Genomic DNA, 22757 nt, shown 5'->3' with positions numbered 1-22757 from the left:
GTCTGCACCAAGTGGAATGACTAGAACTCCAACATTAAACTCAGTCTTATTAGCACAAAGAACCAAAAGACAAGCACTGGGGCAACTGTAGCTGCTGAAGTCAGGCGAGAATTCCAGAAATAGAGAGGCCCCAATACTTTGTATAAACCCTGATCCAATTTATGGCACGAGCAGAGTAAACTCCAAGTAGTCCAGCTAAGGCTAAAAGAAGTGAGGTGACAGTTGAGCTGCTAGCAACTTCAAGGGACACAGTTTTGCTACCTGAATTCAACCAAGGTTAAATCTTTGCTTTAAAAAAACCCAAAACAACCCAATACTCTTTGGAGGAACATAACAAATAATAAAGTCCAAAGTTTCTACTACATATCATTAATAATGTCTAGGATACAATCCAAAATTACTCAATATATGACAAAACAGGAGAATGTCTTTCCTCTTGAGAACAGGTAAATTGATAGAGATTAATCCTGAGATCAGCTAGATTAATACACAAGAACTTTAAAGGAACTATTTTAACATGCTCAAGAACAAAGGAAAATATACTTATAATCAATACAAATATAATAAATCTCGGAAGAAGGAAAACTTATAAAGAAGAATCAAAAAGAATGTTTAAAACTAAAGAATAAATATCTGAGATAAAAATTCACTGGATGAGTTTAAAAAAAAAAGGAAAAGGAAACCTTCATATAAATGATACCTAGGTTCAACAGAAAAGCAAAAGAAGACAGTCCATAAATTAGTTTGGTGAAAAGTATGAGTATGAAATATATTTTATTAATAGATGTGGGGGAAGGAGGAGATAATTAACAGAGGAAAAAAATACAAATATATCAATAGGCTAACAGTAACAGATTTTTAACTCTTAGGCTCAAGTAACTTACTAGAGTGTAATGACCCACTTAAAAAAAGATTTCACACTTAAAACGCGAATTGTCACTATTCCTCTAACTGCTATACAGAATGCACTAATTCACACTCACTCCTAACCTGGTTTGCTGCTTGCTTTAGTACCCTTTAAGGTAGCTGGTGGTGTTGGGAGGATCTTTGCAGGTGTGTATGTATTTAAAGATACTTTTCTTCTCATTACTGGACTGGAACGTGAAGCTGTAGAGGCTGGAAAAAAAAATAAACAAACATGGTAATTCAATAATTTCCTGCCAATTCTATCTTTACATTTTAGAAAATTTCTTATGACATATTTAGTGAATATACACAATAACGGGAAAATACACAAGGTAAAGTTTGCAGAGTAAGTTCAGCAAAGCCATCTTCTCTATAAAAAGTTCTCTCATGTTCTTAGCCAAACCGATGTTCTGTTTATGTGTAAATAATAAGCATTTAACAGTACTCACCAAAAGAATGCCAATAATAGAGCACAGACTTAATTTAATCCTGCCCTAACAGAAACTCAGATTCTTAAGGGATGGCAGAGAGAGGATGGCACAGTTTTATTGCTTGGTAACAGAAGACAAAGAATCCCAAACTGTTTTTCTCTCAAAAATATCAAGTAGAGATTCAGGTCTAGTTCATCTATAAACATAATGGACTACTAAACTATCATGTTTAAGAATAAACTAACTAGATTACAAGTAAATAAACCAGATTGTCTTCCTATATTACCCAGCCAAGATTTATCTTCGTGCAAAGAAATTTTAAAGGATTTTTTTCTCTTTCTAATGAAGGTGGGGAGATTGAGAGGTGTGAAAAGGAAAGGCAGAGATAATTCTTAAGTATGGAGTCCTCTGGGGAAGGACAAGCCCGAGTTGGGGAGCTACTGGCATGAGCTTCTGGGATTCCAAGCAAAGGGAAGTGTGAAGATAACAACAACAACAACAAAAAAGATTTGCTTATTTTTGCAATTTTTGAGGAGGACTTGATAGAAATAAACAATGTGTCTCTGAAAAATCAATATGTGGGCCAATTATAGCAAATGTGCCTTAGGTGGTTGGTATCTACACTGAATGAATACAAATTCCACTGGCAGAAGTTCAAAGTAGTCACTATGAAATAATATACAAGTGACATAAAAGTCCCTAAAACACACAAAGCACTATACCATTAGTTAGCTCTTTTCTGCTTGCATTTTTTTATCCTATTCTGCTAACTTCCACCTCTAACTTACCCAGTTAGTATTCCCACACCTTTCCCCCCAATCTGATATTTTCAGTGCTCCATTAGAAGCTATCTACTATTTACCAAAAATTAATTAATTTTGTCCTACGTGAGGAAAAATAACTTTGGGGATGACAGAGGATTAACAATGTCTTCTACCTTGTAAAACTACCAAATGAATATAGTTCTATATTGTGATGCTAATTCCTTGATAATTTAGGGAATCAAGTATAATGTAAATACACTGTGATTACTAAATATTAATTCTGCAGTTACACTATAAAATACAGGATTCAGATATTTGTATTATAATTGGTACCCTATGTTCTTTAATATTCAAAAATAATTTTAAAATCCCATACATTTTAGAATACCTGGGTTTTGGTCTTGTTTGACCACTAACTAGCTGATTTCCTCAGCAGTGCCTTTTTAAGTTTTTCCCTTGAAACAATAAACTTTTCTCAAATGAAGTCTTAAATAAAATGGATCAAAGCAAATTTTGGTTGAAGCAGCTATGAAAGACACAAGGCCTATTCAGCACACTTCTCTTCCTCTGAAATTTCCAAAAGCTCTTGGGAGTATATAGTTTGAAGTACAATGAACTAGATTAATTCTAAGGTTCACCCAATTTTATGAACTGCATTAACTATACTTACTTTCTTATCTAGTTCCTTTAGCAAGGAATGACATGAAATTTTAAGAGAACCAGAGGGATTGAGGGATTGGGGTACAATCTGTACCCATGATATAGAGAAGAGCTAATTAGAACTGGAGAAGAAATTTAATATCCTTCACTCCATTAATACACCTCAATAATACATTCTGATGAACTGAATTCGCTAACCACAGAAATGAAGCCATCATAAAATAATAGCACAGATAAACCTTCAAAGATCATCTTTTTGTAAATATTCCACCAAAATTCTCTTTCAAAAATCAGTTATTACTGCTGCTATTATAGCTTTAGGTCAATTCATAGAAAATCTTCTAAATTCTAAATAGCACTGATATCTACCCTCAATTCTTAATTATTAATTAGACTCTTCCTTTAATCTCTATATTAAGATTGCAAACCCTTGCCCCAGGGAAGCAGTAAAACATCAAGTATAAAGAAGGGTAAAACAGGAAATGAGAATTTATTCAGGTTCTTTACTGCATTCTGAGGAGCAACATTGTCCATGTTTTCACCTAACAGAGCATAAAAGGAGATGAATGTCTTTATTTTCCTGATTTTGACTTTATGGTTTGGAGAAGTCATTTCATTTGGAGTACTATTAATTCTCAGAGTCAGACTCATTCCATATGAAAAAATTTGAAATTAAAACCTACTTCCCAAAACCATTCCTAAAGTGAAATATTTTTAGAACATTCATATCAATTGTATTATAATTGTATTATAACCTATTATAATTAATAATTGACCTCTACTGCCAGAAGTGGAAGAAAAGGAAAAGGCTACTATACTGCAGAAATGCAGGGGTGCTGGGGGCACCATTTCAATAGAATACAATGTGAACAGAACTCTCTTGAATTATATAATGTGGTAGCCCAGGAAAGGAAAGAGAATAAAGTATTTTCATTCCAAGACCTCCAGTTTTATTCTTGGGAGAAACATTTATAGCTTTTTCTTTACAAAAAGGAGAATGTATACAGTTTGTAGCTTTTCTAAGTTATGACTAGGACTAGCAAGATTCTTCACTCTAGGCAGAGCACTCTCTACCAAAACTAATGCTTCCTAAACTGGAAATTCCAACGTGCCAAAGGATCTCAGAGAGCTGAAAACGACAACAGCCAGCTGACTTCTCACACCTAAAAAGGCAGCCCTGAACATTTCCCAAAATGATGTCCCTCAGAATAGTGCTTCATAATATTTAAATGTGGTACGAAAAAAGTGTTTTCTCAAAAACAAGTTTTGGAAAATCTGCATACATAGCTTTTTTTACAGAAGAATCTTAGCTATTCACACATTAATGTAACTATACCTCTTTGAAAGGAGGTAGGGTATAACATAGTTTCCAAAACTTACTTAGACATGAACCCCTTTTCTTCACACACACACACACACACACACACACACACACACACGTATTAACCTCTTCAGACTGTTTTCTGAAGAACACAATTTCGAAAACTGTTGTCCTAATTTTCTCCCTTTATTTAAGAGCTCTTTCTGAATCAATGTGATTCCTTACCAAAAGGGAGGCGATGGGCTGTGTGCACGTGTGGGTTAATGTAGACTGTATTTTGTAATGTTTAAAGAGTTTATTATAAAATGACATACAACAGCAATGTGAAAAAAAGACCATGACTCCATGACTTTATATTATGTTGTTGACTTCTATGGCTGGGTCTTAGATTGTTTTTCTTAACTTTTTGGAAAAAAAAAAAGAATTTTTTGGAGATGTTCAAGAGAAGTGGTACATTACATATTAAACGAAATATTTCCAAATAATGTTGCTTTACACCCCTTTATCTCCTAAAATTATATTCAGTACTTGAGTTTGTATTTTTATAATTCTTTTTATATTCAGATAATATCTACTTCCCCCAAATGAAATACTAATACTAATAATATTAATAATATTAATAATAATAATAATTTTCCTACAAGTTTCAGGGGTCTTCTGTGGAGTTTCACTTGATGGAGAAGCAATGGAAGCAAGAAATTCATCCACCTGCTTTAAAGACAGGGCGTTATGAAGAGTTTCTAGAGGACAAATAGATGGCACCATGGAATACAATTCAAAGCCTGGAAAACAAAAACAAAACAAAAATAAAAGTTGGATATTGAAAAAAAATCATTATAAAAGGAAGAAGACCATTGCTTAGAACTGGACAGTTCAGGTCTTTTAAATCTATCACATGCAAACACACGAGATCTCTGAAGTCATGACACCAGATGCTATGCAATATGGGGTTGGAACAAGATGTGACAAAGATTTCATTTTAAATGTAATTGCACATAGTACAGCATGCACACAATTTCATTCTATATTTTCGTAAAATCTAAAAATAATACTTAAAGAAAAAAACCTAGGGGGGAAAAAACAGAAAAAAATACAATTTTTTAGTTTTTGACTTTTAAAAATCAGGTCTATTTGATAGGTGAATAAGCTGATGCCATGATGTGTCCCTGGTGCCAGGAAGTTACAGGTAACTTCTTGTTGAAAAACAATTGTGTAATTACATGTGAAGAGTGATTTTACATACTTTTCTAATCTTACCAAAGCCAGCGATACTCTCTAGTGTGATCCCAAAAGAACATTCATTCATTTATGCTGAAATTAAAATTACAAACCACATTTCACCTACCTTTATTGAATTAACACAATAATTCTATTGTTGGAAATTGCTAGCTGAGTAAAGTTAGGCCAGGTAAAAAGGAATACAAAATACATATATGTTTGCATTCAACAATGGCACAGAAATACAAAAATTTCATGAAACAAACCATGCAGATATGTATTAATACCATCAGTGAAACAATATACAGTTTTTTAAAGAAACAAACAAGATATAAGTTATTCACCTTTTATAAAAACGGCTTGTTTATTTAAACTTTATTCAACTGAATGGCTTTTAAAATTGCTTTCATATACAATTAAGCAAGTCTTTCTGCATCAACTCTTTCAAAATTCAAATTAATTTTCCTCCAAAAACACTTTTAATACTTAAAGTTTTATTTAAAGTCTAATAATATTATAAAAGTAAAAATTAAACAGATTGAAAAACTGTCTGTTTCAGTAGGCATGTGCTCATTTTAACACTGAATTTATTTAATCTTGAGAGGAAATATTGACCCGAGAACTGCCTAATTCTTAACTTCAACAGAAAATCTTTGGTTAAAAGGGAATCTAATCTTCCTATGAAAATAACCAAAGGATTTATAAAACTGATATGTTTGATTATCAGGTACAAACCAAAACATGACAGAACATTACATATACTTAAAAGGAAAAAGAAAAAAAAGAAAAACAACTGTAACAATATAATAGCAGCTAAAGCACCTAATCTAAGCACTAAAGAAATTAGGCTTGCACAAGTATTACATTTTTTTTAAAAGTACAAGATCCATGCAAATAAGCGCAAACCCTTTCTTTGCTATACACTAAAATTAACAATTTGGTTTCTCTTCCTTTCCTCAGAATGTATATAAGTCTTTGGTAACAACTATTTTCTTGCAATTGCCAGTTAGACTTTATAAGAGGCCAATGACAATATACTCAAGTTCCTTTGGACTACACATTTTTCCCATTGATCTTCATAAACATTTTCTTTGATGCACAATGAAAGGGTTAGCGCAGCAATTTAAAAAGCCACCCTGCTGTCATGTTTAGAAGCTATAAAAACATACCACTGGAGCCTAGAAATTCCACAGAGGAAACGGACCAGCACCTATAGAGGTGTAGGTGTTCTGCACAGAGGCCCAGAAAATAAGGTAAAGCACTGTCAGAAGATACTTGTTTCACCATGTTCCTCCAACTAAAGATGAAGGGAGGGGTAAGTCCATGATGTGTGTTAAGATGGAAATAACATGAAAGTCAGGGGAAAATAAAAAGTGAAAGAGTCAAATGACAATTCATAGGACAGATAAGACAACACAATATAAAAAAGAAAAGACCCAAAAGAAATATTTCTAGAGTTGAAAGGAATGCATTTCATATGCATTAAGTTTCACAAAGTCTGGAAAATTCACATTTTAAAAGCCTAAACCAAAGAAATATGAAATTATTCTATTTTTCTGTTAAATTTAAAAAAAGTTTTGTTTGTTTGTTTGTTTTTTTAGCTACAGGAAACAGATTTCTCCTACACAAAACTTATAATACTGGCTATAAACACATAAGCATTCTGCACAAAAAACTATAGTCAGTCTTAAACCTGCAGTGTCTCCTCTTAGAATTTTATGATTTCTGTTTTCCTTGTGTCTTCGGTTCTTAAGCATGTGGGCTCCTTAGAAGCTGCGCTGTATCAAAGGATCTTTTTCTCCAAAAAGTAGCATTTAAACAGCTACAATGGAGGGAAAGCACATTAAGCTTTAAGGCTTAATTTTCAATTGTTGAGGATGAGACCTTCTTACTTCACCTTCAAGAAGTACCAGTGCATTGTTATTTAGGTGTGCCGTTAAAGGACCTGGAAGGGGAGAATGACTATGAACATGTGCTCAATCCTTTAGTTTCACAGAAGTTTCTGAAAGACCTGACTTGAGTTTATGAAGACTTATTTGCAGTTAAAGAGAAAAAAATAGTTTCAGGAATAAAAATACCTTTTCCGGGATAACAGTAAAAACTTGTATGTTTTCTTTCAAATTCTTTGATCCAAAATTATTTCAAAATGATCAGTAAATACTCCTTCTTGCACCACAAGAATGAGCTCTATGTAAGACAGCTGTAATAGTGTAAAAATTCAGTTGACAAATGGCCACAAAACATTTTCCTGTTCAGCCTCAAAAACTGAATTTAATCAAATTGGCTTTTTTGGAGTTTTAGCTTAGTCTTCTTCCCATCAGAAGTTCTCCACAATGTACCAAAGGGACTGGCTGCTTGACAACAGCAAACCATACGAGGATGAAGTGAATGCTGGATGAAATTTTCAGAGTGCTCCAGACCAAGTCGGGTTTTGCTTTAGACAGAGAGCCAGGGATAAACGATGCCACACAGTGAAATCTGCATCCCCTGGTTACGAAGAACTTGTCAAAGACATGTATCATTTGGCTATTTGACGAATGTAGCTCTGTATTTTTGTTAAATAGCTCAATAAAACAACCATGTGATCAGAAAAGAAATTTGGAACAAAAAAATACATTAAAATTAAGAATTAAGAATAAACTAAAGAATGCTAATTGTTGTATTTTTAAAATTTGTTTAGACTGATCACTTGAGAAATTAGAAGGAATTTTTAGGTGTTAATTTAGTATTAAAACTCATCATCATTGTGTTCATTTAAAAGTTTGATGAGTACTGTTAAATTACTGTGTAAATTACAGCTGAAAAAGGGAGCTAGACAGTATCAATACTTTGGGTAAATTATAAATTGGAATTGTATGCCAATTGAAATTAAGGATGGACAAATGAATGATACTGTATACCCCAAATTTTGAAATAAAAGAAAAATAAAAAAGGATGAAGCAGGGGAGTATCTTTTAAAATAAAAGCAAAACGTACCATTGGTTGGGTGTCGAGCAAATGAGATAGAAAACCTTTTAACAGCAGAACCGCGTGTGGCGTCTGAGAAAGAGAAAAACAGGTACCTGAAATTCATAACAGCTACCAAAAGGACACTTAAAAAAAGGGGGAAAACAAATATATAAGGACGTTAGTATTAGGTGACATGCAAAAGGGACAATGAGAGAAGGTAATAAGCCAAATATGGGTTAAAAGAAGTAAAATGGCTTGATGACAGAGGCAAAGTGTTTCATGAAATATACAAAAGAAAAAAAAGCAGGATGAGCTGGCAATTCTGAAAATCCATGTTCTACTGACTAAAGTAAATTTGTGGATACATGAGAAAAAGTTTTAAATAAAGGTAATCCTGAAAAGACTAATAAACACTGCTATTAACAAAAGGGACAAGCCTCCATAGACCTCAAAAGACATTCTGAATATTAAAACTTAAGGTATATTAACAACAATGAGAGGATTTCCTCAACCAGGGATCCTAAAATATTCTCATCCTGTTTATTTTTATAAAAATATTGCCAATATGGTATTTTCTTCTATTTATAAGCATTCCGTTCATTTTATTTTATTTAGATCTGTATCAGTATGTAACATTAGGATTAACAACGAACAAAGTTTAAAAGAACAAAGAAACATTTCTTCTTTATAATATGGCTTACCAACTATCTAAAAGAAGAATATACATGATGCAGTTCTAAATTTCACTCATTGAACTAACTACTCATTGAACTGGTACTGTACTTCTAACTACAATGAACTGCTTGATGAAACATGAATCCAAGCTGTGGATAACAGAGTATTGATAGTCATTTAGGAAAAGGGTGCTAGGGTTCCACTTGACTCAATCAGTGGCCTGAGGTTTGCCTTTGAGAACTACTGTATGCTCATGGGTGTGTGCGTGGGTGTAGGTATGAATCTGTGTGTGCATGTGTGCACATACCATCTATGCAGCCAGAAGAGGTCAGCTTTTTACGATGCGTACGAGCATAATCCTGTAGGTTAGGTGCGCTTGAAGAACCCCCGAGCACCGAGGTGCTAAACAGGCCCGCACAGTGAGACCCTGATGGGAGTTAGAGAAAATACATACAACAACGGGTGTTCTTCCATTCACATTGGGAATTCATGCAGCATGCAATAACATGGTTCTTACCACACGTATTGGCAGTGCCTTGAACAGGCTCACAATTTGCTTGTAATGCCAACTTTAATACAATCAACTATGTACCATTATTTAGCATATGTACAAATGAGGGTATTTAACACTGGACAAAATGTGGTCTTTGAGGAAAATAATATGCCAACACAATATTTAGACATATACATTTTAAAACACTACAATGAAAATTAATTTAGGATAAGGGATTCTGTCAATTTGCATGAGCAAGCCATATGAAAAAAACCTCTTCTAGCACAAATTAAGTCATATTAAATCAATATTTTTGAATGTATGTCTGTAAATAAAGAATCTTTTCTGATGCCCCTAAATTAAAAACGATCAATATTTGTTATAAAATAAAGCAAATCAAAGCTTATTTATTTATGAGAAGACCAGCTGAAAACAATTCCTTTTAGGTAATCTAGGCCTAAATCAGTTTAAATTCTAATACTTAAATGACTTAAGATCTTAATTAGTAAGACCCCAATGAAATACATTATTAGCAAATAAAACAAAGCCAGTATAAAGTGATACTTAATTTGTAGCAAAAGTTTTTACACCCAAGCAAAACTTTTACCACTGAGGAAGGATTAAATAAATTTCTATCTAATACATCATGATACATAAAGGAAAGAGATATATATGTATATATAACACACATACATACATACATATATATATTTCTGGCAAGATACCATGGAAATATTAAAAGCTATAAACATTAGCTATACGTAATTAACTAAAGAAACATCTTCAAGTAGGTAGGCATCATCAGGTAGTTCATATACTTAGTATAGAGATCATCGTACATACATAGTTGAAACTTATTTATGCTTCTATTAAACCTATTTAGACAACTATTTACAAAAAATAATATGCCATTACCTCATATAGCTTATCAACAATGAGCTTAAAACCAAATAAGTTTAGAAAGATCTTTTTCCATGTTGCTTTGCTTGAGTGTTAGCAAAGAACTAATTATGTTCATAGGTCAATAAGATAATAACACTGCCACTGTGTATTAGTTTTGCTTTGGTTTTCCTCAAGAGATGATCAAAAGAAAAATTAATATACCCAGATAGGGTCTGAAACTCTCCCCACTTAATTTTTTTTTTAATCAGAAAAGTAGAAGGTTCTTGTTTGTATGCCATAGCATATTTTCACCTTTATCAACTGGGGAAAACAAAGTTTCTTTCCTAAATTGAAAAATGTTGGGATTTTAACTTATAAAATACAAGACTAAAAGCTAGCATTGATAATTGGACTACATAGTTTAGACTGTGGGCATTCGAAAGGGTTATAAAACAAAATTAAAGGCATTTCTTGTTCATTTTATCAAAACTTTGTTGTATATTTTGAATAGTACAACTGAACACTTCCGAATTAGTGTACATTAAATAGAAACTAAAGCATAGCATTTGGTCATGCTTTCACCACTGAAGAATTTTACATGTGTGAAAAATAGTGAGTTTAAGAAAATATGGAATGCAATTTTTTTAGACCACATACCTACAGTAGGGTTCTGCTTCTGTTCCACAAGAGTTCTTGGTGTTCGCAGGTAATTAGCATTTTCAGATACAACCTACACAAGGAAAGCAAAATAGATGAGGTAAAACAGTAAAATAAATTAGAAGTCCATACTTCATTTGCAGCCTGTTCCAGACAGACAAAGGTTAATAAGCTGTATGATAAATATTAGTAGAAATACATAAAACATGAAAGATCATGCAAGATCCCCTTCTGAAGGGAGTCCATTTCATGAGGTCCTTGCAATGAAGTGGTGCGAAGCAGGCATTCAGAATGAAATACCATGTATGAAGCAAGACAGATGAAAAGAAATAATTAATAGATTGATATAATTTCACTTTCTCTTAAAAGAAGCCAAATGCCCACTCTTAAACAGCTCCTGTATTCGAAGGGGGGAAAAACAATCACAAACAAAAGAAAAGACAGACAGAGACTGTTGAGATCACCATACAATTACTGATCCATGCACAGGCTTTATCAGAGTAACCTTTAAGTATTCACAGCCTTAATGGATACCATAATCCCTTTTCCTATAATCAAAAGCATTATATTTCCAAAAGGAAATTGCTGAAATTCTCGGAAAAGTCATGTGTAACAGCAGACCTTCCATTATTTAAAAAAAAAAAAAAAAAAAAAAAAAAAAAGTAGTATTTTAAGCTTCCAAATGTCATCACAGAAAGTCCTTCTGAAGTCATTTTATTTGACCCATATTGTTGATGGGCACATATACATTGTCCCCTCATATCTTAAAGAGAACATTAAAGTTTTATACAACTAAAAAAATCATACTGTATGTGACCTTAAATTAGATACTTCCAGATATGGAATACTGAGGGAGAGAATGATACATATCAGATGTATCCTGCTAATTAACACAGGGCCACTTAAATTTTGATATCTAAAAAAATGTTTACATTCTTAGCAAATTCCAAATGGAATCTAATTTTTTAATTAAATTATTTAAAAAATAATTAAAGGGGGGTAAAGTTATTTTTCTTACCATCAACTTATGTAATTTTGTTTCTGAATGTTTCAAAGGACAACTGAGTCAAAGAAAGATTTCTTTCCTTTTTAAAAAATTTTACTAAAAAAGTACCAAGAGTGTAAAATTCATTTATTTTTAAATCCTGAATATTTAAAACCCTCCCAGTAAAACGATAAACACATGCAATTTAAGTGGTTTCTTTCCCTCACATATTGTCAGCTATCACAAGCATTTTTAAATGAAATCAAAATAAAAAAACAGAAGGATTTACTCTGATGTAAAATATAAGGGATTAGATGTCCTCAAAGACAGCTGTTTGTTGCTCTGAATGCGGGGAGGAAAAATGTTTAATGAAGTAAAGTTTAAAAACCTGTTGCCATGAGCCAAAAATACTGGATGTGAAAGCCAATGATTTGGGGGAGACAGGGGAAGAAGTGATTTGTTCCCCTGATCTGCGTCTTCGACGCCCAGTACCCACACCACTGGTATAATGCAGCCAGGTACCAGTACCCTCTGGGCTAGACACACTCAGGGGGCTCTCTTCCTGGAAGTGAGAAAGGGGGCAAAAAAAAAAAAAAAAAAAAAGCAGAGCATGCAAAGTTAGATACAACAGAGCCAATGATCAGAAAGAAAAAAAAATACAGTTTGTTTGCATTTGCTTATAATTTTTAAAAACCTATTCAATAGTAATTTGGGAGCCAAATATTGCAATATTTGAGAAATTGATAGGAATGACAGAACTCTAATTGTATGTACAACAATTATGAAAATTACCTTATTTTAAATATGCAAGATGTATTTCTACTGCTTAATAGTTGTTCCTTCCCTCTTAAAACTGGAGCGATTTTTAACACTTTTTTATCTTAGCAATTTTTAAAATACAAAAGCATTCTGCTTAATCTTAAATATTCAAGAGGTTTAGTGCTATACTGGGCGAAGTTTTCAACCCAAAGCACAAAAGAATCATGCAAAGGGTTAGAGATTTCAGTGTATATAATGTAGAAAAGAAAATCTGTCTGCCAGACACTAAAAAAAAAAAAAAAAGGAAATTAACCATAAGATGGATTCAAATTGCACTTGTTTATTTACACTTTCAAGCTATCTATTTATTTACACCTTCCAAAGATTATTTATAGAGTTCAGGAGGCAAAACATGCAGCAAACATTCTCATTTTACATGTTTGCATGTTCAGATTCCAGACAGTGAGGACACAATAAAATCTACTTGCACAAAATGAAGAGAATAGTCTTTTTCTCTGTGTGTCATTTGGAAGTACAAACTTCTGATATCCATGGAGATGGTAGACGCTGGAAAGAGTCTTCAAGGTTTTACTTGAATAATTTACCTTATGGAAGTAAAAGTTTAGCATGGCACAGAAATAATCTCTTGAAAGCAACTATTTAAGTATTTATGAGAAAAAAGGTTTATAAATGTGTTCTGTTTTAAGAGTTAACAAAGGGCAGTGATTTTGTTGAAGATTTTACAAATACAGTTGAATGCTCTATCAGTTATAGGCTTTTTGGAGTGCAGGAGAAAATTTAATGGTGAAATTCTGAACAATCTGGTTAATTACAGATTGGTTTGTTCAACAATATCAAAATCACTGCCCTCACACAAAGGTAGTCTAGGTTATTTTCTGAAATTAAAGATACCTAAACATAACCCCAGGGTTCATATTTTTTAATTAAGTTATAATAAACAACCCAAGTTCTACAATTGTTAATCATCCTCCTTTATAATTAACTTAAAATATCACCTTTGCAGGAACCCTGACTAGTATACAATTTCCATTATAAAATTATAAAAATCTATTTTATTGATGGATTTTTTTCCTATACATAATTGTCAAATTGAGGCATGTATATTTAAAATTTAAGAATCAATAAATATAATTTGTTGTTGTTTATATTCTTACTCCCCAATTGCAAGAAAATGTTATACTCTTAAGACTTGGTATATTTAATTAGCAACAAAAAATATTTTCTAGCTTAGAAGCTGATGGCTCCTCTGTCTTAAATTCTTGCTTTAGATTCAAGCATTTAGAAAATATTTATAATCACTGATTTCAATCAATGCTTGGAGAATCATCCTTTAGAGACTATAGATAACCCAAAATAAAGGCATTTAAAGTATAAAGTTGTTAAAGATTTACTTAAGCTTCATTCCAACTGTTCAACTTTCCTTTTAAATGTTATTTTAGTAGCAATTTAAAGGTTATTTTATTAGTAAGCATAAGAATTAGACTTAGCCTTAATTGTAGATCTTCATACAAAGATACATTTTTTAACTATATCATCAAATTTTCAAATTCCTATATTGATTTCTGCAATCAGGCTAGCAATTTTGAATTTCATACCTTAATCTACAATGTCGTTAGAATCAGTTGTTGTTGAAGCATCTCTGGCAATTTCTCTTTACTTTTAACCAAAAACTGTTCCTGATCCATTATTAGAAAGTATATCCTGCTCCATAATTAAAGCTGTATTTTCTTTTCTGTTTTATTAAAATAGTTAGTATACTTTAGGAAAAACATGCTCTGACAAATGCACTTACTTCATTGGTAGCCATCTTCCTAGATCTTGGAAGTGGAGACTTCCTGTGTATATGAATTGGCTCTGATACCATAGGTTTGAACAATAGCACACCCCGATCAACCTCATCCTTTTTAGAAGTATGTGGTTCATCATCATTATCAATTTTAAAAGATCGTTTGCCTTCATTCTGTGGGCAAAAAGTACAACATATAAAACTCAGATAAAACAAAAATCTCTTCTGATGAACAAAATGAACCACCAACTGGTATAAGTCACTTGAAGTATATATATATACACACTTGAAGTTTGTTTATTCAAATGAATTAGTATTAATTAAATTCTTAATAACATCCTAGTATTATTCTGGGTATTGTGAGACAGATGAGAGTCCCTGACTTCAAGAAATGTATATACTCTACGAAGAAATTAACAATAAAATAATAAAAAGCCATATTAAACAAATTGCCTAATAAAATTTCATCAAGTGCCTCAATAACTAAATAAACAACAATAATAGAGTAAAAAAGAGCAGAGATCAGTTTTGTTATAAACAAATGTTATCAACCAGAGCACAAACTAAAACATTTGAATTTATAGATTTTACAATATTTAAATTTTATTCCAAATATTTCCAAAAAATGTGATGATCACATACATAAATAACAATCATCTGATGACTCACTAAATATTTACTGAGTGGGTACCATGTGCCAGGACACAGATGAATAATATACAGTCCCAGATTGCAAGAATTTCACAGTATAGTATAGGAGAGAGACAAGTAAAAAAATTTATACCAAATACCCATCTATAATCGAATAGATAAATTGGGGCATAGTCACACAGTAAAGCACATATTTTAAAGCAATAAGAATGGACAAACTAAAACTAAACACAATTACATCAATGAATCTCATAACCATAACATTAGACAAACGAAGCCAAGCAGAAATATGATACATAAAAAACCCTCATCAAAGTAAGTGGTACAGAAAATAAAGAGGAACTTCTTTAACTGGATAAGGGATGTCTAAAAACCTGAAACAATCAATACAGTTAATAATAAATCACTGAGAGACAAGAGTGACACCATCACTGAATCTATTCAACATTTTAGTGGACATTTGTCATCATTCACAGATACAATCATAGAAAATCCAAATGATTCCACAGATAAATGATCAGAATGAATAACAGCATGTAGTAAGGTTGCTAGTTATAAAATATTTGTACAAAAATGAGTCAAAATTCAGTATGACAATAACAGAAAATGAAATTTAAATAAGCCATTTATGGAAGCATAAAAATATAAAGAACTTAGGAATTAATCTGACAAAGAAGGTAAAACACATACAAAAACCTTAATTTTATCAAAAAGATACAGAAAAAAAAGCTAAATAAATTCAGAGCAATCCCATGTCCTTGCACTAGAAGATCCAATATGCACTATAAAAGTGTTCTCTCAAAATTGATCTGCAGAGTTTATGTAATTCTCAATCAAAATCCCAAACAGTTCTCTCTGGAACACTGCCCTTCACTTTAGTTTAAGAATGAACAAGGATTCTTAGTATCAACTTCTATTCAACACCATAGTGGTGGTCCTAGCCAGTTGCACTTCTCCAAAAGCATATCCAGATGGCCAGTATACATATGAAAAGGTGCTAATCCTTCCTGGTCATGAGGATAATGTACATTGAAACCACAGTGAGATAGCACTACGTGCCCCTCAAAACAGCTACATTAAAAACACTGATCATACCAAGTGCTGACAAGAATATGGCAGTATTTTTAGAAAACAACTGGGAAAACTATTTGACTGTATCCTCTCAAATTGAACATATGCATACCCTAAGACCCAACAATTTACTTGTATATACAATTTAGATGTATATACAAAAGAAATTTAGATGTATATACAAAAGAAAAGTGTATTATTTGTTCACCAAAAGACCTGTAAAAAAATGTTCATAAAAACATTCATCTTCATAACTTGAACTGGAAACAAATCACATGATCATCAAAATGGAATGATTAACACATTCCACTGTATTTATTTAATGGAATCCTACATGGCAACAAAAATGAAGAACAGAATCTCACAAACATAAAAGAAAAAAGCCAAACTCACTCCCCACACACAAAGCATATATTTTGTGATTTCATTTATATAAAGTTCAGAATTAGGCAAAATTAATCTATGATAGTAGGTACCTTTGGGGAGAAAACAGGGAGGGTGTGATAGGCAGGGGGCACATGGGATGTTCTGGAATAATGATATTGTTCTATTTATGACCTGGCTGTTTCACAATTGTGTTCATTTTACAATACATCACTAAGTTATACACTTATGTTTAGGTACTTTCATCAGTATTATAATTTAGTAAAAAAGCTTTAAACAGCACATATTTAACTTTGTAAGGTTATTGTAAGGATTAAAACACACTAATTCATGCCAAGTGCTTAGCACAGTGTTTAGCATGGATTAATCCTCAAGTAAAACAGCAACCAAAACCAAAACATTAACTATATTTTTTCATCCACTCTAAGTATGGGTCTTAAAAATCCAAAATAATCTAAATAAAAGATAAAATTCTAATATGCCTAAAAATGTTGTCCATCCAAATCATACTTAAAAAAATGTAAACCATTTTGCTACTAAGTAGTTGAGATAAGAATTATAGTACATAATAGACAATTCCTATAGAAACTTTGTGAAAAGCTAAAAGTGTAGTAACCGAGTACTGATAGTCTCATCTTTATTACCTCTCTTGAAGCTGGTCTATATCCATAGCCAGATGGTAAATTTTTGTCTTCTTCACATCCTTTGGCTCCTGGACTAAAGTGTAACTCAACATGAAAGCGTTCCTCTGAGGTAAGATCCTAAAAAATATTACAGAACATTTTTAAAATAAGCAACTTCAAGCTATTTATTTACCTCTGGTAACACAAGCAAATCAAGAGCTCTCACCTTGTTAGGATCCTCATAAAGCATGATAACAATCTGAGTCATGTAGTTGAGTTCATTGACAACCTTTAGATAATCCATAGCTCGTTTCCATTGTTCATCTTTTGATTCCTGAACAAAAAATACATGGACAGCATTTTTCTCATATTGCATTACTCGAAAGTCACTTTATTTTCATTATGGTAGTATGCTTAATCCTGAGTGATACCACAAAGTAAGGTGAATATTTTACATGCACAAATCTTTCAAAATTACTTGACTATATTTAAAGTCTCAATAAATTATTTAAACTTAAGTAAATTATTTTAGAAATCTCTTACCAGGAGCACTATAAACTCCTGTGGTAACTCTTTAAAAAAAAAAAAAAGCTTATAAATGGTAAAAATAAAGAATCTCTTGAACTATGATACCCACAGTTGAATTCTGAGGGTAAGTGGCAGTTGTTAACCTTAAGTCCCATAGTGCCCAGTATAGCATCATGCTTCATAAACAGAATTCTATCCCATAAAAGTAGTGCTATTTTCCCCACCATCATATAGTTCGTATATGTAATACACGCCTATCACAGTAAATACTCCTCATTGTACTGCAGTGGATATTTAGAAACAATCAGCAGGAAGACGCATATGAAGATTCTATTAATATTACCATATCCACCACTCCTTCACCTTCATTTAAAGAATCACTGGTCTTTAAACATGTAATCATAAAGCATCAGAACTCAGAGGGATCTGAGAAAACATGTACAAGATTCCAGTAGAAAATTCTATCTGAAAAGATAAAACTACTCAAAGTACAAAGTTTACATTTAACAGTCACATGGTCTGCTTAGAACTTACGTACATCACAGATAACTTTCCTTCATCTATGTCATAAACATTACAAATATATAAAAACATCCAACATTTTTGTATACAATAATCTGTACTTTGGTACAGAATGTGCTTTCTTTTGAAAACAAAATTTGAACTGCAAAGCCAAAACTTAAGAGACCACATGCTGACTACCTACTTCTTAAAACATCAGCATATATTTGCTTTTTAAATTTAGACATTACACATTTGTGAGGAAGCACTGCCCTTTTGAAGTTTTTGGAAGCGTCACGTTAAAAACAACATAATGTAATTTGTGTAATTAAATGTATTCTTAGCTTCATTTCAATAAATGACTATTCACACCTCTAAATGCTCTCAGGCCAAGTCACCAGAGCAGCTCCTCCCAACCTACACAACACTCCAGAGCAAAAATAGCAACTGTGTATGTTTGTGTGTTTTCTGTGTTTGGGGAGGGCATATGTGCAAAGATGTATATATGTTTTCAAAGTTCGTAAGAGAAAACAAATTAGCATAGCATTACTAAGTTTTATTAGATATGAATTACTATAAATGATAGGTTTAAATTAAATATTAAAAATTTTCAATAAGTAAAAAGATCTATTAGACCTTCTGACACTACATTATTAATAGGAACACCATCTACTATCTAATTCAGTGCTGCAGTTACAGATTTTGCTAGGTCTGTTTCAATGAACAGATAAAATTAAATAATATTTAGAAGCATCCTTCTGAACACAATTAATATGCAAGAACCCATAAAAATATTTTTAAAAATTATATCTCATTAAATATAGTCCCTGAAATCTTGCTTATAATCTTATTCCTTAACAAACCCTTTTTAAAAAATCTATTATGGAGAGAGACATTTTACCCAGTACATACTGAAAATTTAAAACTTTCAACTGGGAAGAAACTGGACAAGTTTTTAAGTATATTAGTCACAGGGTCTTAAAAGCATAATATGAGTTGGGATAATGATTATAGTTCAAATATATTAACTTTTAAAAACTAGAAAACAGGACATCATTTTGGTATAGACTTTAATTTTTACTTTAATAAATACAGGTAATTTTTCTTTTTTTTTATCCTGGAAGCACAGATTTTTTTTTTTTTAAAAGAATGGAGTTGTTCAGCTTTTGTTTTTAGAAATGCAGCCAAATAAATGTATACTCAACAAGCTCTAGTTCTACTGCTTCTACCCTAATCCAAACTACCACCTTTCTTTAATTTTTATGTGTAAAAAAAATTCTTGTATTTTGCTAGTTTAGAGATGGCGGAAAAGATATTTTTGACACATAACAGAAATGACATGGGATTCTCGGTAATCTATGGTTTGAGTTTACTGAGAAAGAAGGGGGATATCAAAATTTATACCTTTTTAGTACAGATCACTTCCATTGTCAATCCCTAAAATGTCATTTTCTTTATCTTTTCAAATAAAAACTCCATGGGCATCTTATCAACAGCCACTATGTCAGCTGTCATAAAGATGCTGGCTTCCCAACTCTATACCTTTAACCCCAACCTCTGTCCTCACATAGGAACATACTATTGGTCAGTTTTACTTGACTGGACTACTAGTCCCTCACACTCCATCTGTCTAAAACTAAACTCATTACTTGCTTTCTAATATCTGATCTTCTTCCCAAGTGTTACTCATCTCAGTGAATGGTAAGATCATCTACCAAGTTACCCACATCAGAAATATGGGAATCTTTCTTGACTCTCTTCTTTCTTGTCTTTGATACCTGTAAGCAGTAGGAGGTCTTAAGGGGCGCGTTGGTGAAAGTTTAAGAGTCTCACAAAGAGAGTGTTAGTAAAAGTCTACAGGGCATTGAGGAGGTTGCTGGTGAGGGATTCAAAGAAGGTAAGAAAAATGTTATTAGAAGCTATAGGAAAAAGGACCCTTTCTACGTAGGTGGCATAAAGTATAGAAACACTGTAGCCTGTAGACAGTGGAAAATAAGAAGTGCATCTAACGAACTCAATGAGCTAGCTATAAAGATTTCCAGGAAAAACACCAAAAATGCCACCAAGATTCCTCTCACTGCCTGTGATAAACTATGAGAGGAGAGATACGCTACAAAGAACTTGTTAATTAGAAAGGAGCAAAGACTTACTGGGTTAAAAAATAAAACTGTTTCTCAGTCCCAGCCTGTCCAGAGAGCAAAGAATGCTATAATTAAAAAGCAGCTTCTAGGAAGAAAGGAAACACAGGAATCTGTCATGAAAACAGGGGTGTGATAGTAAAAACAGAAAGATTTAAGAGGTACTTCACAGATGTTTCAAAGACACAAGAGACTTTCTCAGGATTGTATAAGCGTGTGTCTCAGATGCTCACTACTTAAGCAATAAGCACTGCTGAGTGCTCTCCCCCAGCAGCCACACGAGGAGCCCAATGTAGAAACGGGCTTAACCTTAAGAAATCTGTGAATATGTTTAACGAAGATTATAAATTACTGTTTTATTTTTTTAACTTACAGAATCTTGAACTAAAATCAAATAGCCCTTTGCATCTCAAATGTCTTTGAGCAGGAAGCAAGTTGAAGAAAACTACTTAGCTGCAAACATGAGGTACTTTTTATGAAAAAAGAATGACCCAGCTGAAGCGATCAAGAACCCACAGCATGGAGCCATGAGTCATTGTATACACACAGCTCCCTCCCTACGTAGCAGTATGACAAAGCCCTATAATTAAGGAATGGGCAACATATACACCGAGGCAGATTTCAAAATTGCTACGGACCAGTGACTACGGTGTACCTTCTGTTTTCCCCTCTTTTGAAAAGGTTATGTACAGCAGTTATTCTATGCCCAAGCCCTGTATGTTGGGTATTTCAAGGACAGATAATTAATTGGTCTCTTCAGTTCACAGGTCTTTGAATTAAGACTGAATGCTCTTGAGCACTCAAGGACCTGTCTGTGTCCAGGGAGCCCCATTCCCATCTGGACCTCATTTACATGAGATCCTTGACGTCAAGCTTATGCTGTAATAGAATAAGACTGGGGCAATACTGGAAAGGTTAAGTGAATTTTGCAGGTGCGAGAAATATGCATTCTGTGGCCAATGGACATACTGTGATAGACTCTGGTTTCCAAAGATGGCCAAAATATATCCAATCCCAGTTATTCATTTTACTCCATTCATCTAGTAATGTGTGTCTATTTCTCGTCCGCTTTAACTGGGATGAACCTGTGGACTGCCTCAACCAATAAAGCTCAGCAGAAATGATGCTGGGTCATAAAAAAGCCTTGCACTTTCACCCTGTTCTCTTAGGAAGCTTACTCTTGGAACTCAGTTGCTATGTTTTGAGGAAGCAGGTCACCTGCAGAGGCCAAGTGTAAGTATTCTGGTCAAATAACCCCAGCCAAGGTCCTAGCTGACAGCCAGCGGCAAGCACCAGACATGTGAGGAAAGCTGTGAGGTGATTCACAGTCACTCAGTCACTGTCTGACTGCAACTTCAGGAGAGACCCAAAGTGAAACTGCCTAAGTGATCCCAGCTGGCCCTTTAAACTTTGAGAGAGAAAAATAAAATGACGTAGATGTTTTTAAGCCAATAAGCTTTGGTATGATTCATTACATAACAGTAGATAAGAAGTACAATGTCCACCCAAACACCAAGTCTTACCAACTCTAACCCCCAAAACAACTGAAATTCATCAGCAAACACTAAGTCTTGTCAATTCTAATCCCTAAATAACTCACATTCATCAGCTTCTCTTTATCTTACTGCCACCAGCCTATAACATCACCTGAAATACTGTATATTATTGTTGGTTTAAATCAGGGGTGTCCAAACTTTTTTCAACGTTTTTCACCAAGGGCCATATGTGGTAAAATACACAAACAGCCGGGCCACTCACTCGAGGTAAAGTACGTATTGCCTCACCTGGTTTATTTAAGTCAACTAAATATATTTTTGGAATTTGCTGCGGGCCAATTAACAATGGATTGTGGACCGCAGTTGGCCCGCGGGCCGCAGTGTGGACACCCCTGGCTTAAATGGATCTTCTCTAAGGGAAGAGAACCTATCTTTATCCCCAACATCTAGCACAGTGCTTGGTAGATAGCAGACCCTTGACAATGGGAAATCAGGAATTATTAAAATTGCACAGTAAAAAACAGGTGTTATTGATTTGATTACAAAATTCAAGGAAACATATTTGTTACGTAGATTGGAATAACTTACTCCACTTACATTGCATAAGGCACCATAGCGAAGGATAGATAGTAAAGAATGTACATGACTTTCACTGGTGAAATATAATCTGGTACGGACATGACGTTCAGGAGACAGAACACCCCTGGAATACCTAAAGTGAGAGGCAGACAGTGTTAAAACATAACCTTATAGTGAAAGCTTATTAAATGTTGAAATTATTTTGTAAAATGGAATTTAATCTTACTAGAAGTAAAATACCATCGTAAGTAAATCTATCACTCTTCCAACCACAATTGA

General features: G+C 33.2%; 1 protein-coding gene across 21 annotated transcripts in view; it reads right to left on the bottom strand.

The window, feature by feature from the left end:
- PPIP5K2 (diphosphoinositol pentakisphosphate kinase 2) overlaps window positions 1-22757 on the bottom strand; it is a 61014-nt gene that overhangs the window by 2196 nt on the left and 36061 nt on the right. For 6 of the 21 annotated variants that reach the window (XM_033110287.1, XM_033110286.1, XM_033110288.1 and 3 more), the window contains 11 exons: window positions 22497-22611; window positions 17463-17570; window positions 17258-17374; window positions 14514-14681; window positions 13189-13305; window positions 12330-12503; window positions 10957-11029; window positions 9232-9351; window positions 8277-8339; window positions 4724-4864; window positions 991-1116 (listed from right to left, as the gene is read on the bottom strand). In XM_033110287.1, coding sequence (XP_032966178.1) covers window positions 991-1116; window positions 4724-4864; window positions 8277-8339; window positions 9232-9351; window positions 10957-11029; window positions 12330-12503; window positions 13189-13305; window positions 14514-14681; window positions 17258-17374; window positions 17463-17570; window positions 22497-22611 — 1322 coding nt within the window. Of the gene's footprint in view, window positions 1-990; window positions 1117-4723; window positions 4865-6258; window positions 6530-8276; window positions 8340-9231; window positions 9352-10956; window positions 11030-12329; window positions 12504-13188; window positions 13306-14513; window positions 14682-17257; window positions 17375-17462; window positions 17571-22496; window positions 22612-22757 lie in introns of those variants that run through there. The other 15 variants (XM_033110293.1, XM_033110292.1, XM_033110301.1 and 12 more) reach the window with 12 other exon arrangements.

Source organism: Rhinolophus ferrumequinum, chromosome 7, assembly GCF_004115265.2.
Source record: "Rhinolophus ferrumequinum isolate MPI-CBG mRhiFer1 chromosome 7, mRhiFer1_v1.p, whole genome shotgun sequence".
NCBI lineage: Eukaryota > Metazoa > Chordata > Mammalia > Chiroptera > Rhinolophidae > Rhinolophus > Rhinolophus ferrumequinum.
Note: the sequence above shows the minus strand (reverse complement) of the source record. Positions and strands in the feature narration are given on the sequence as shown.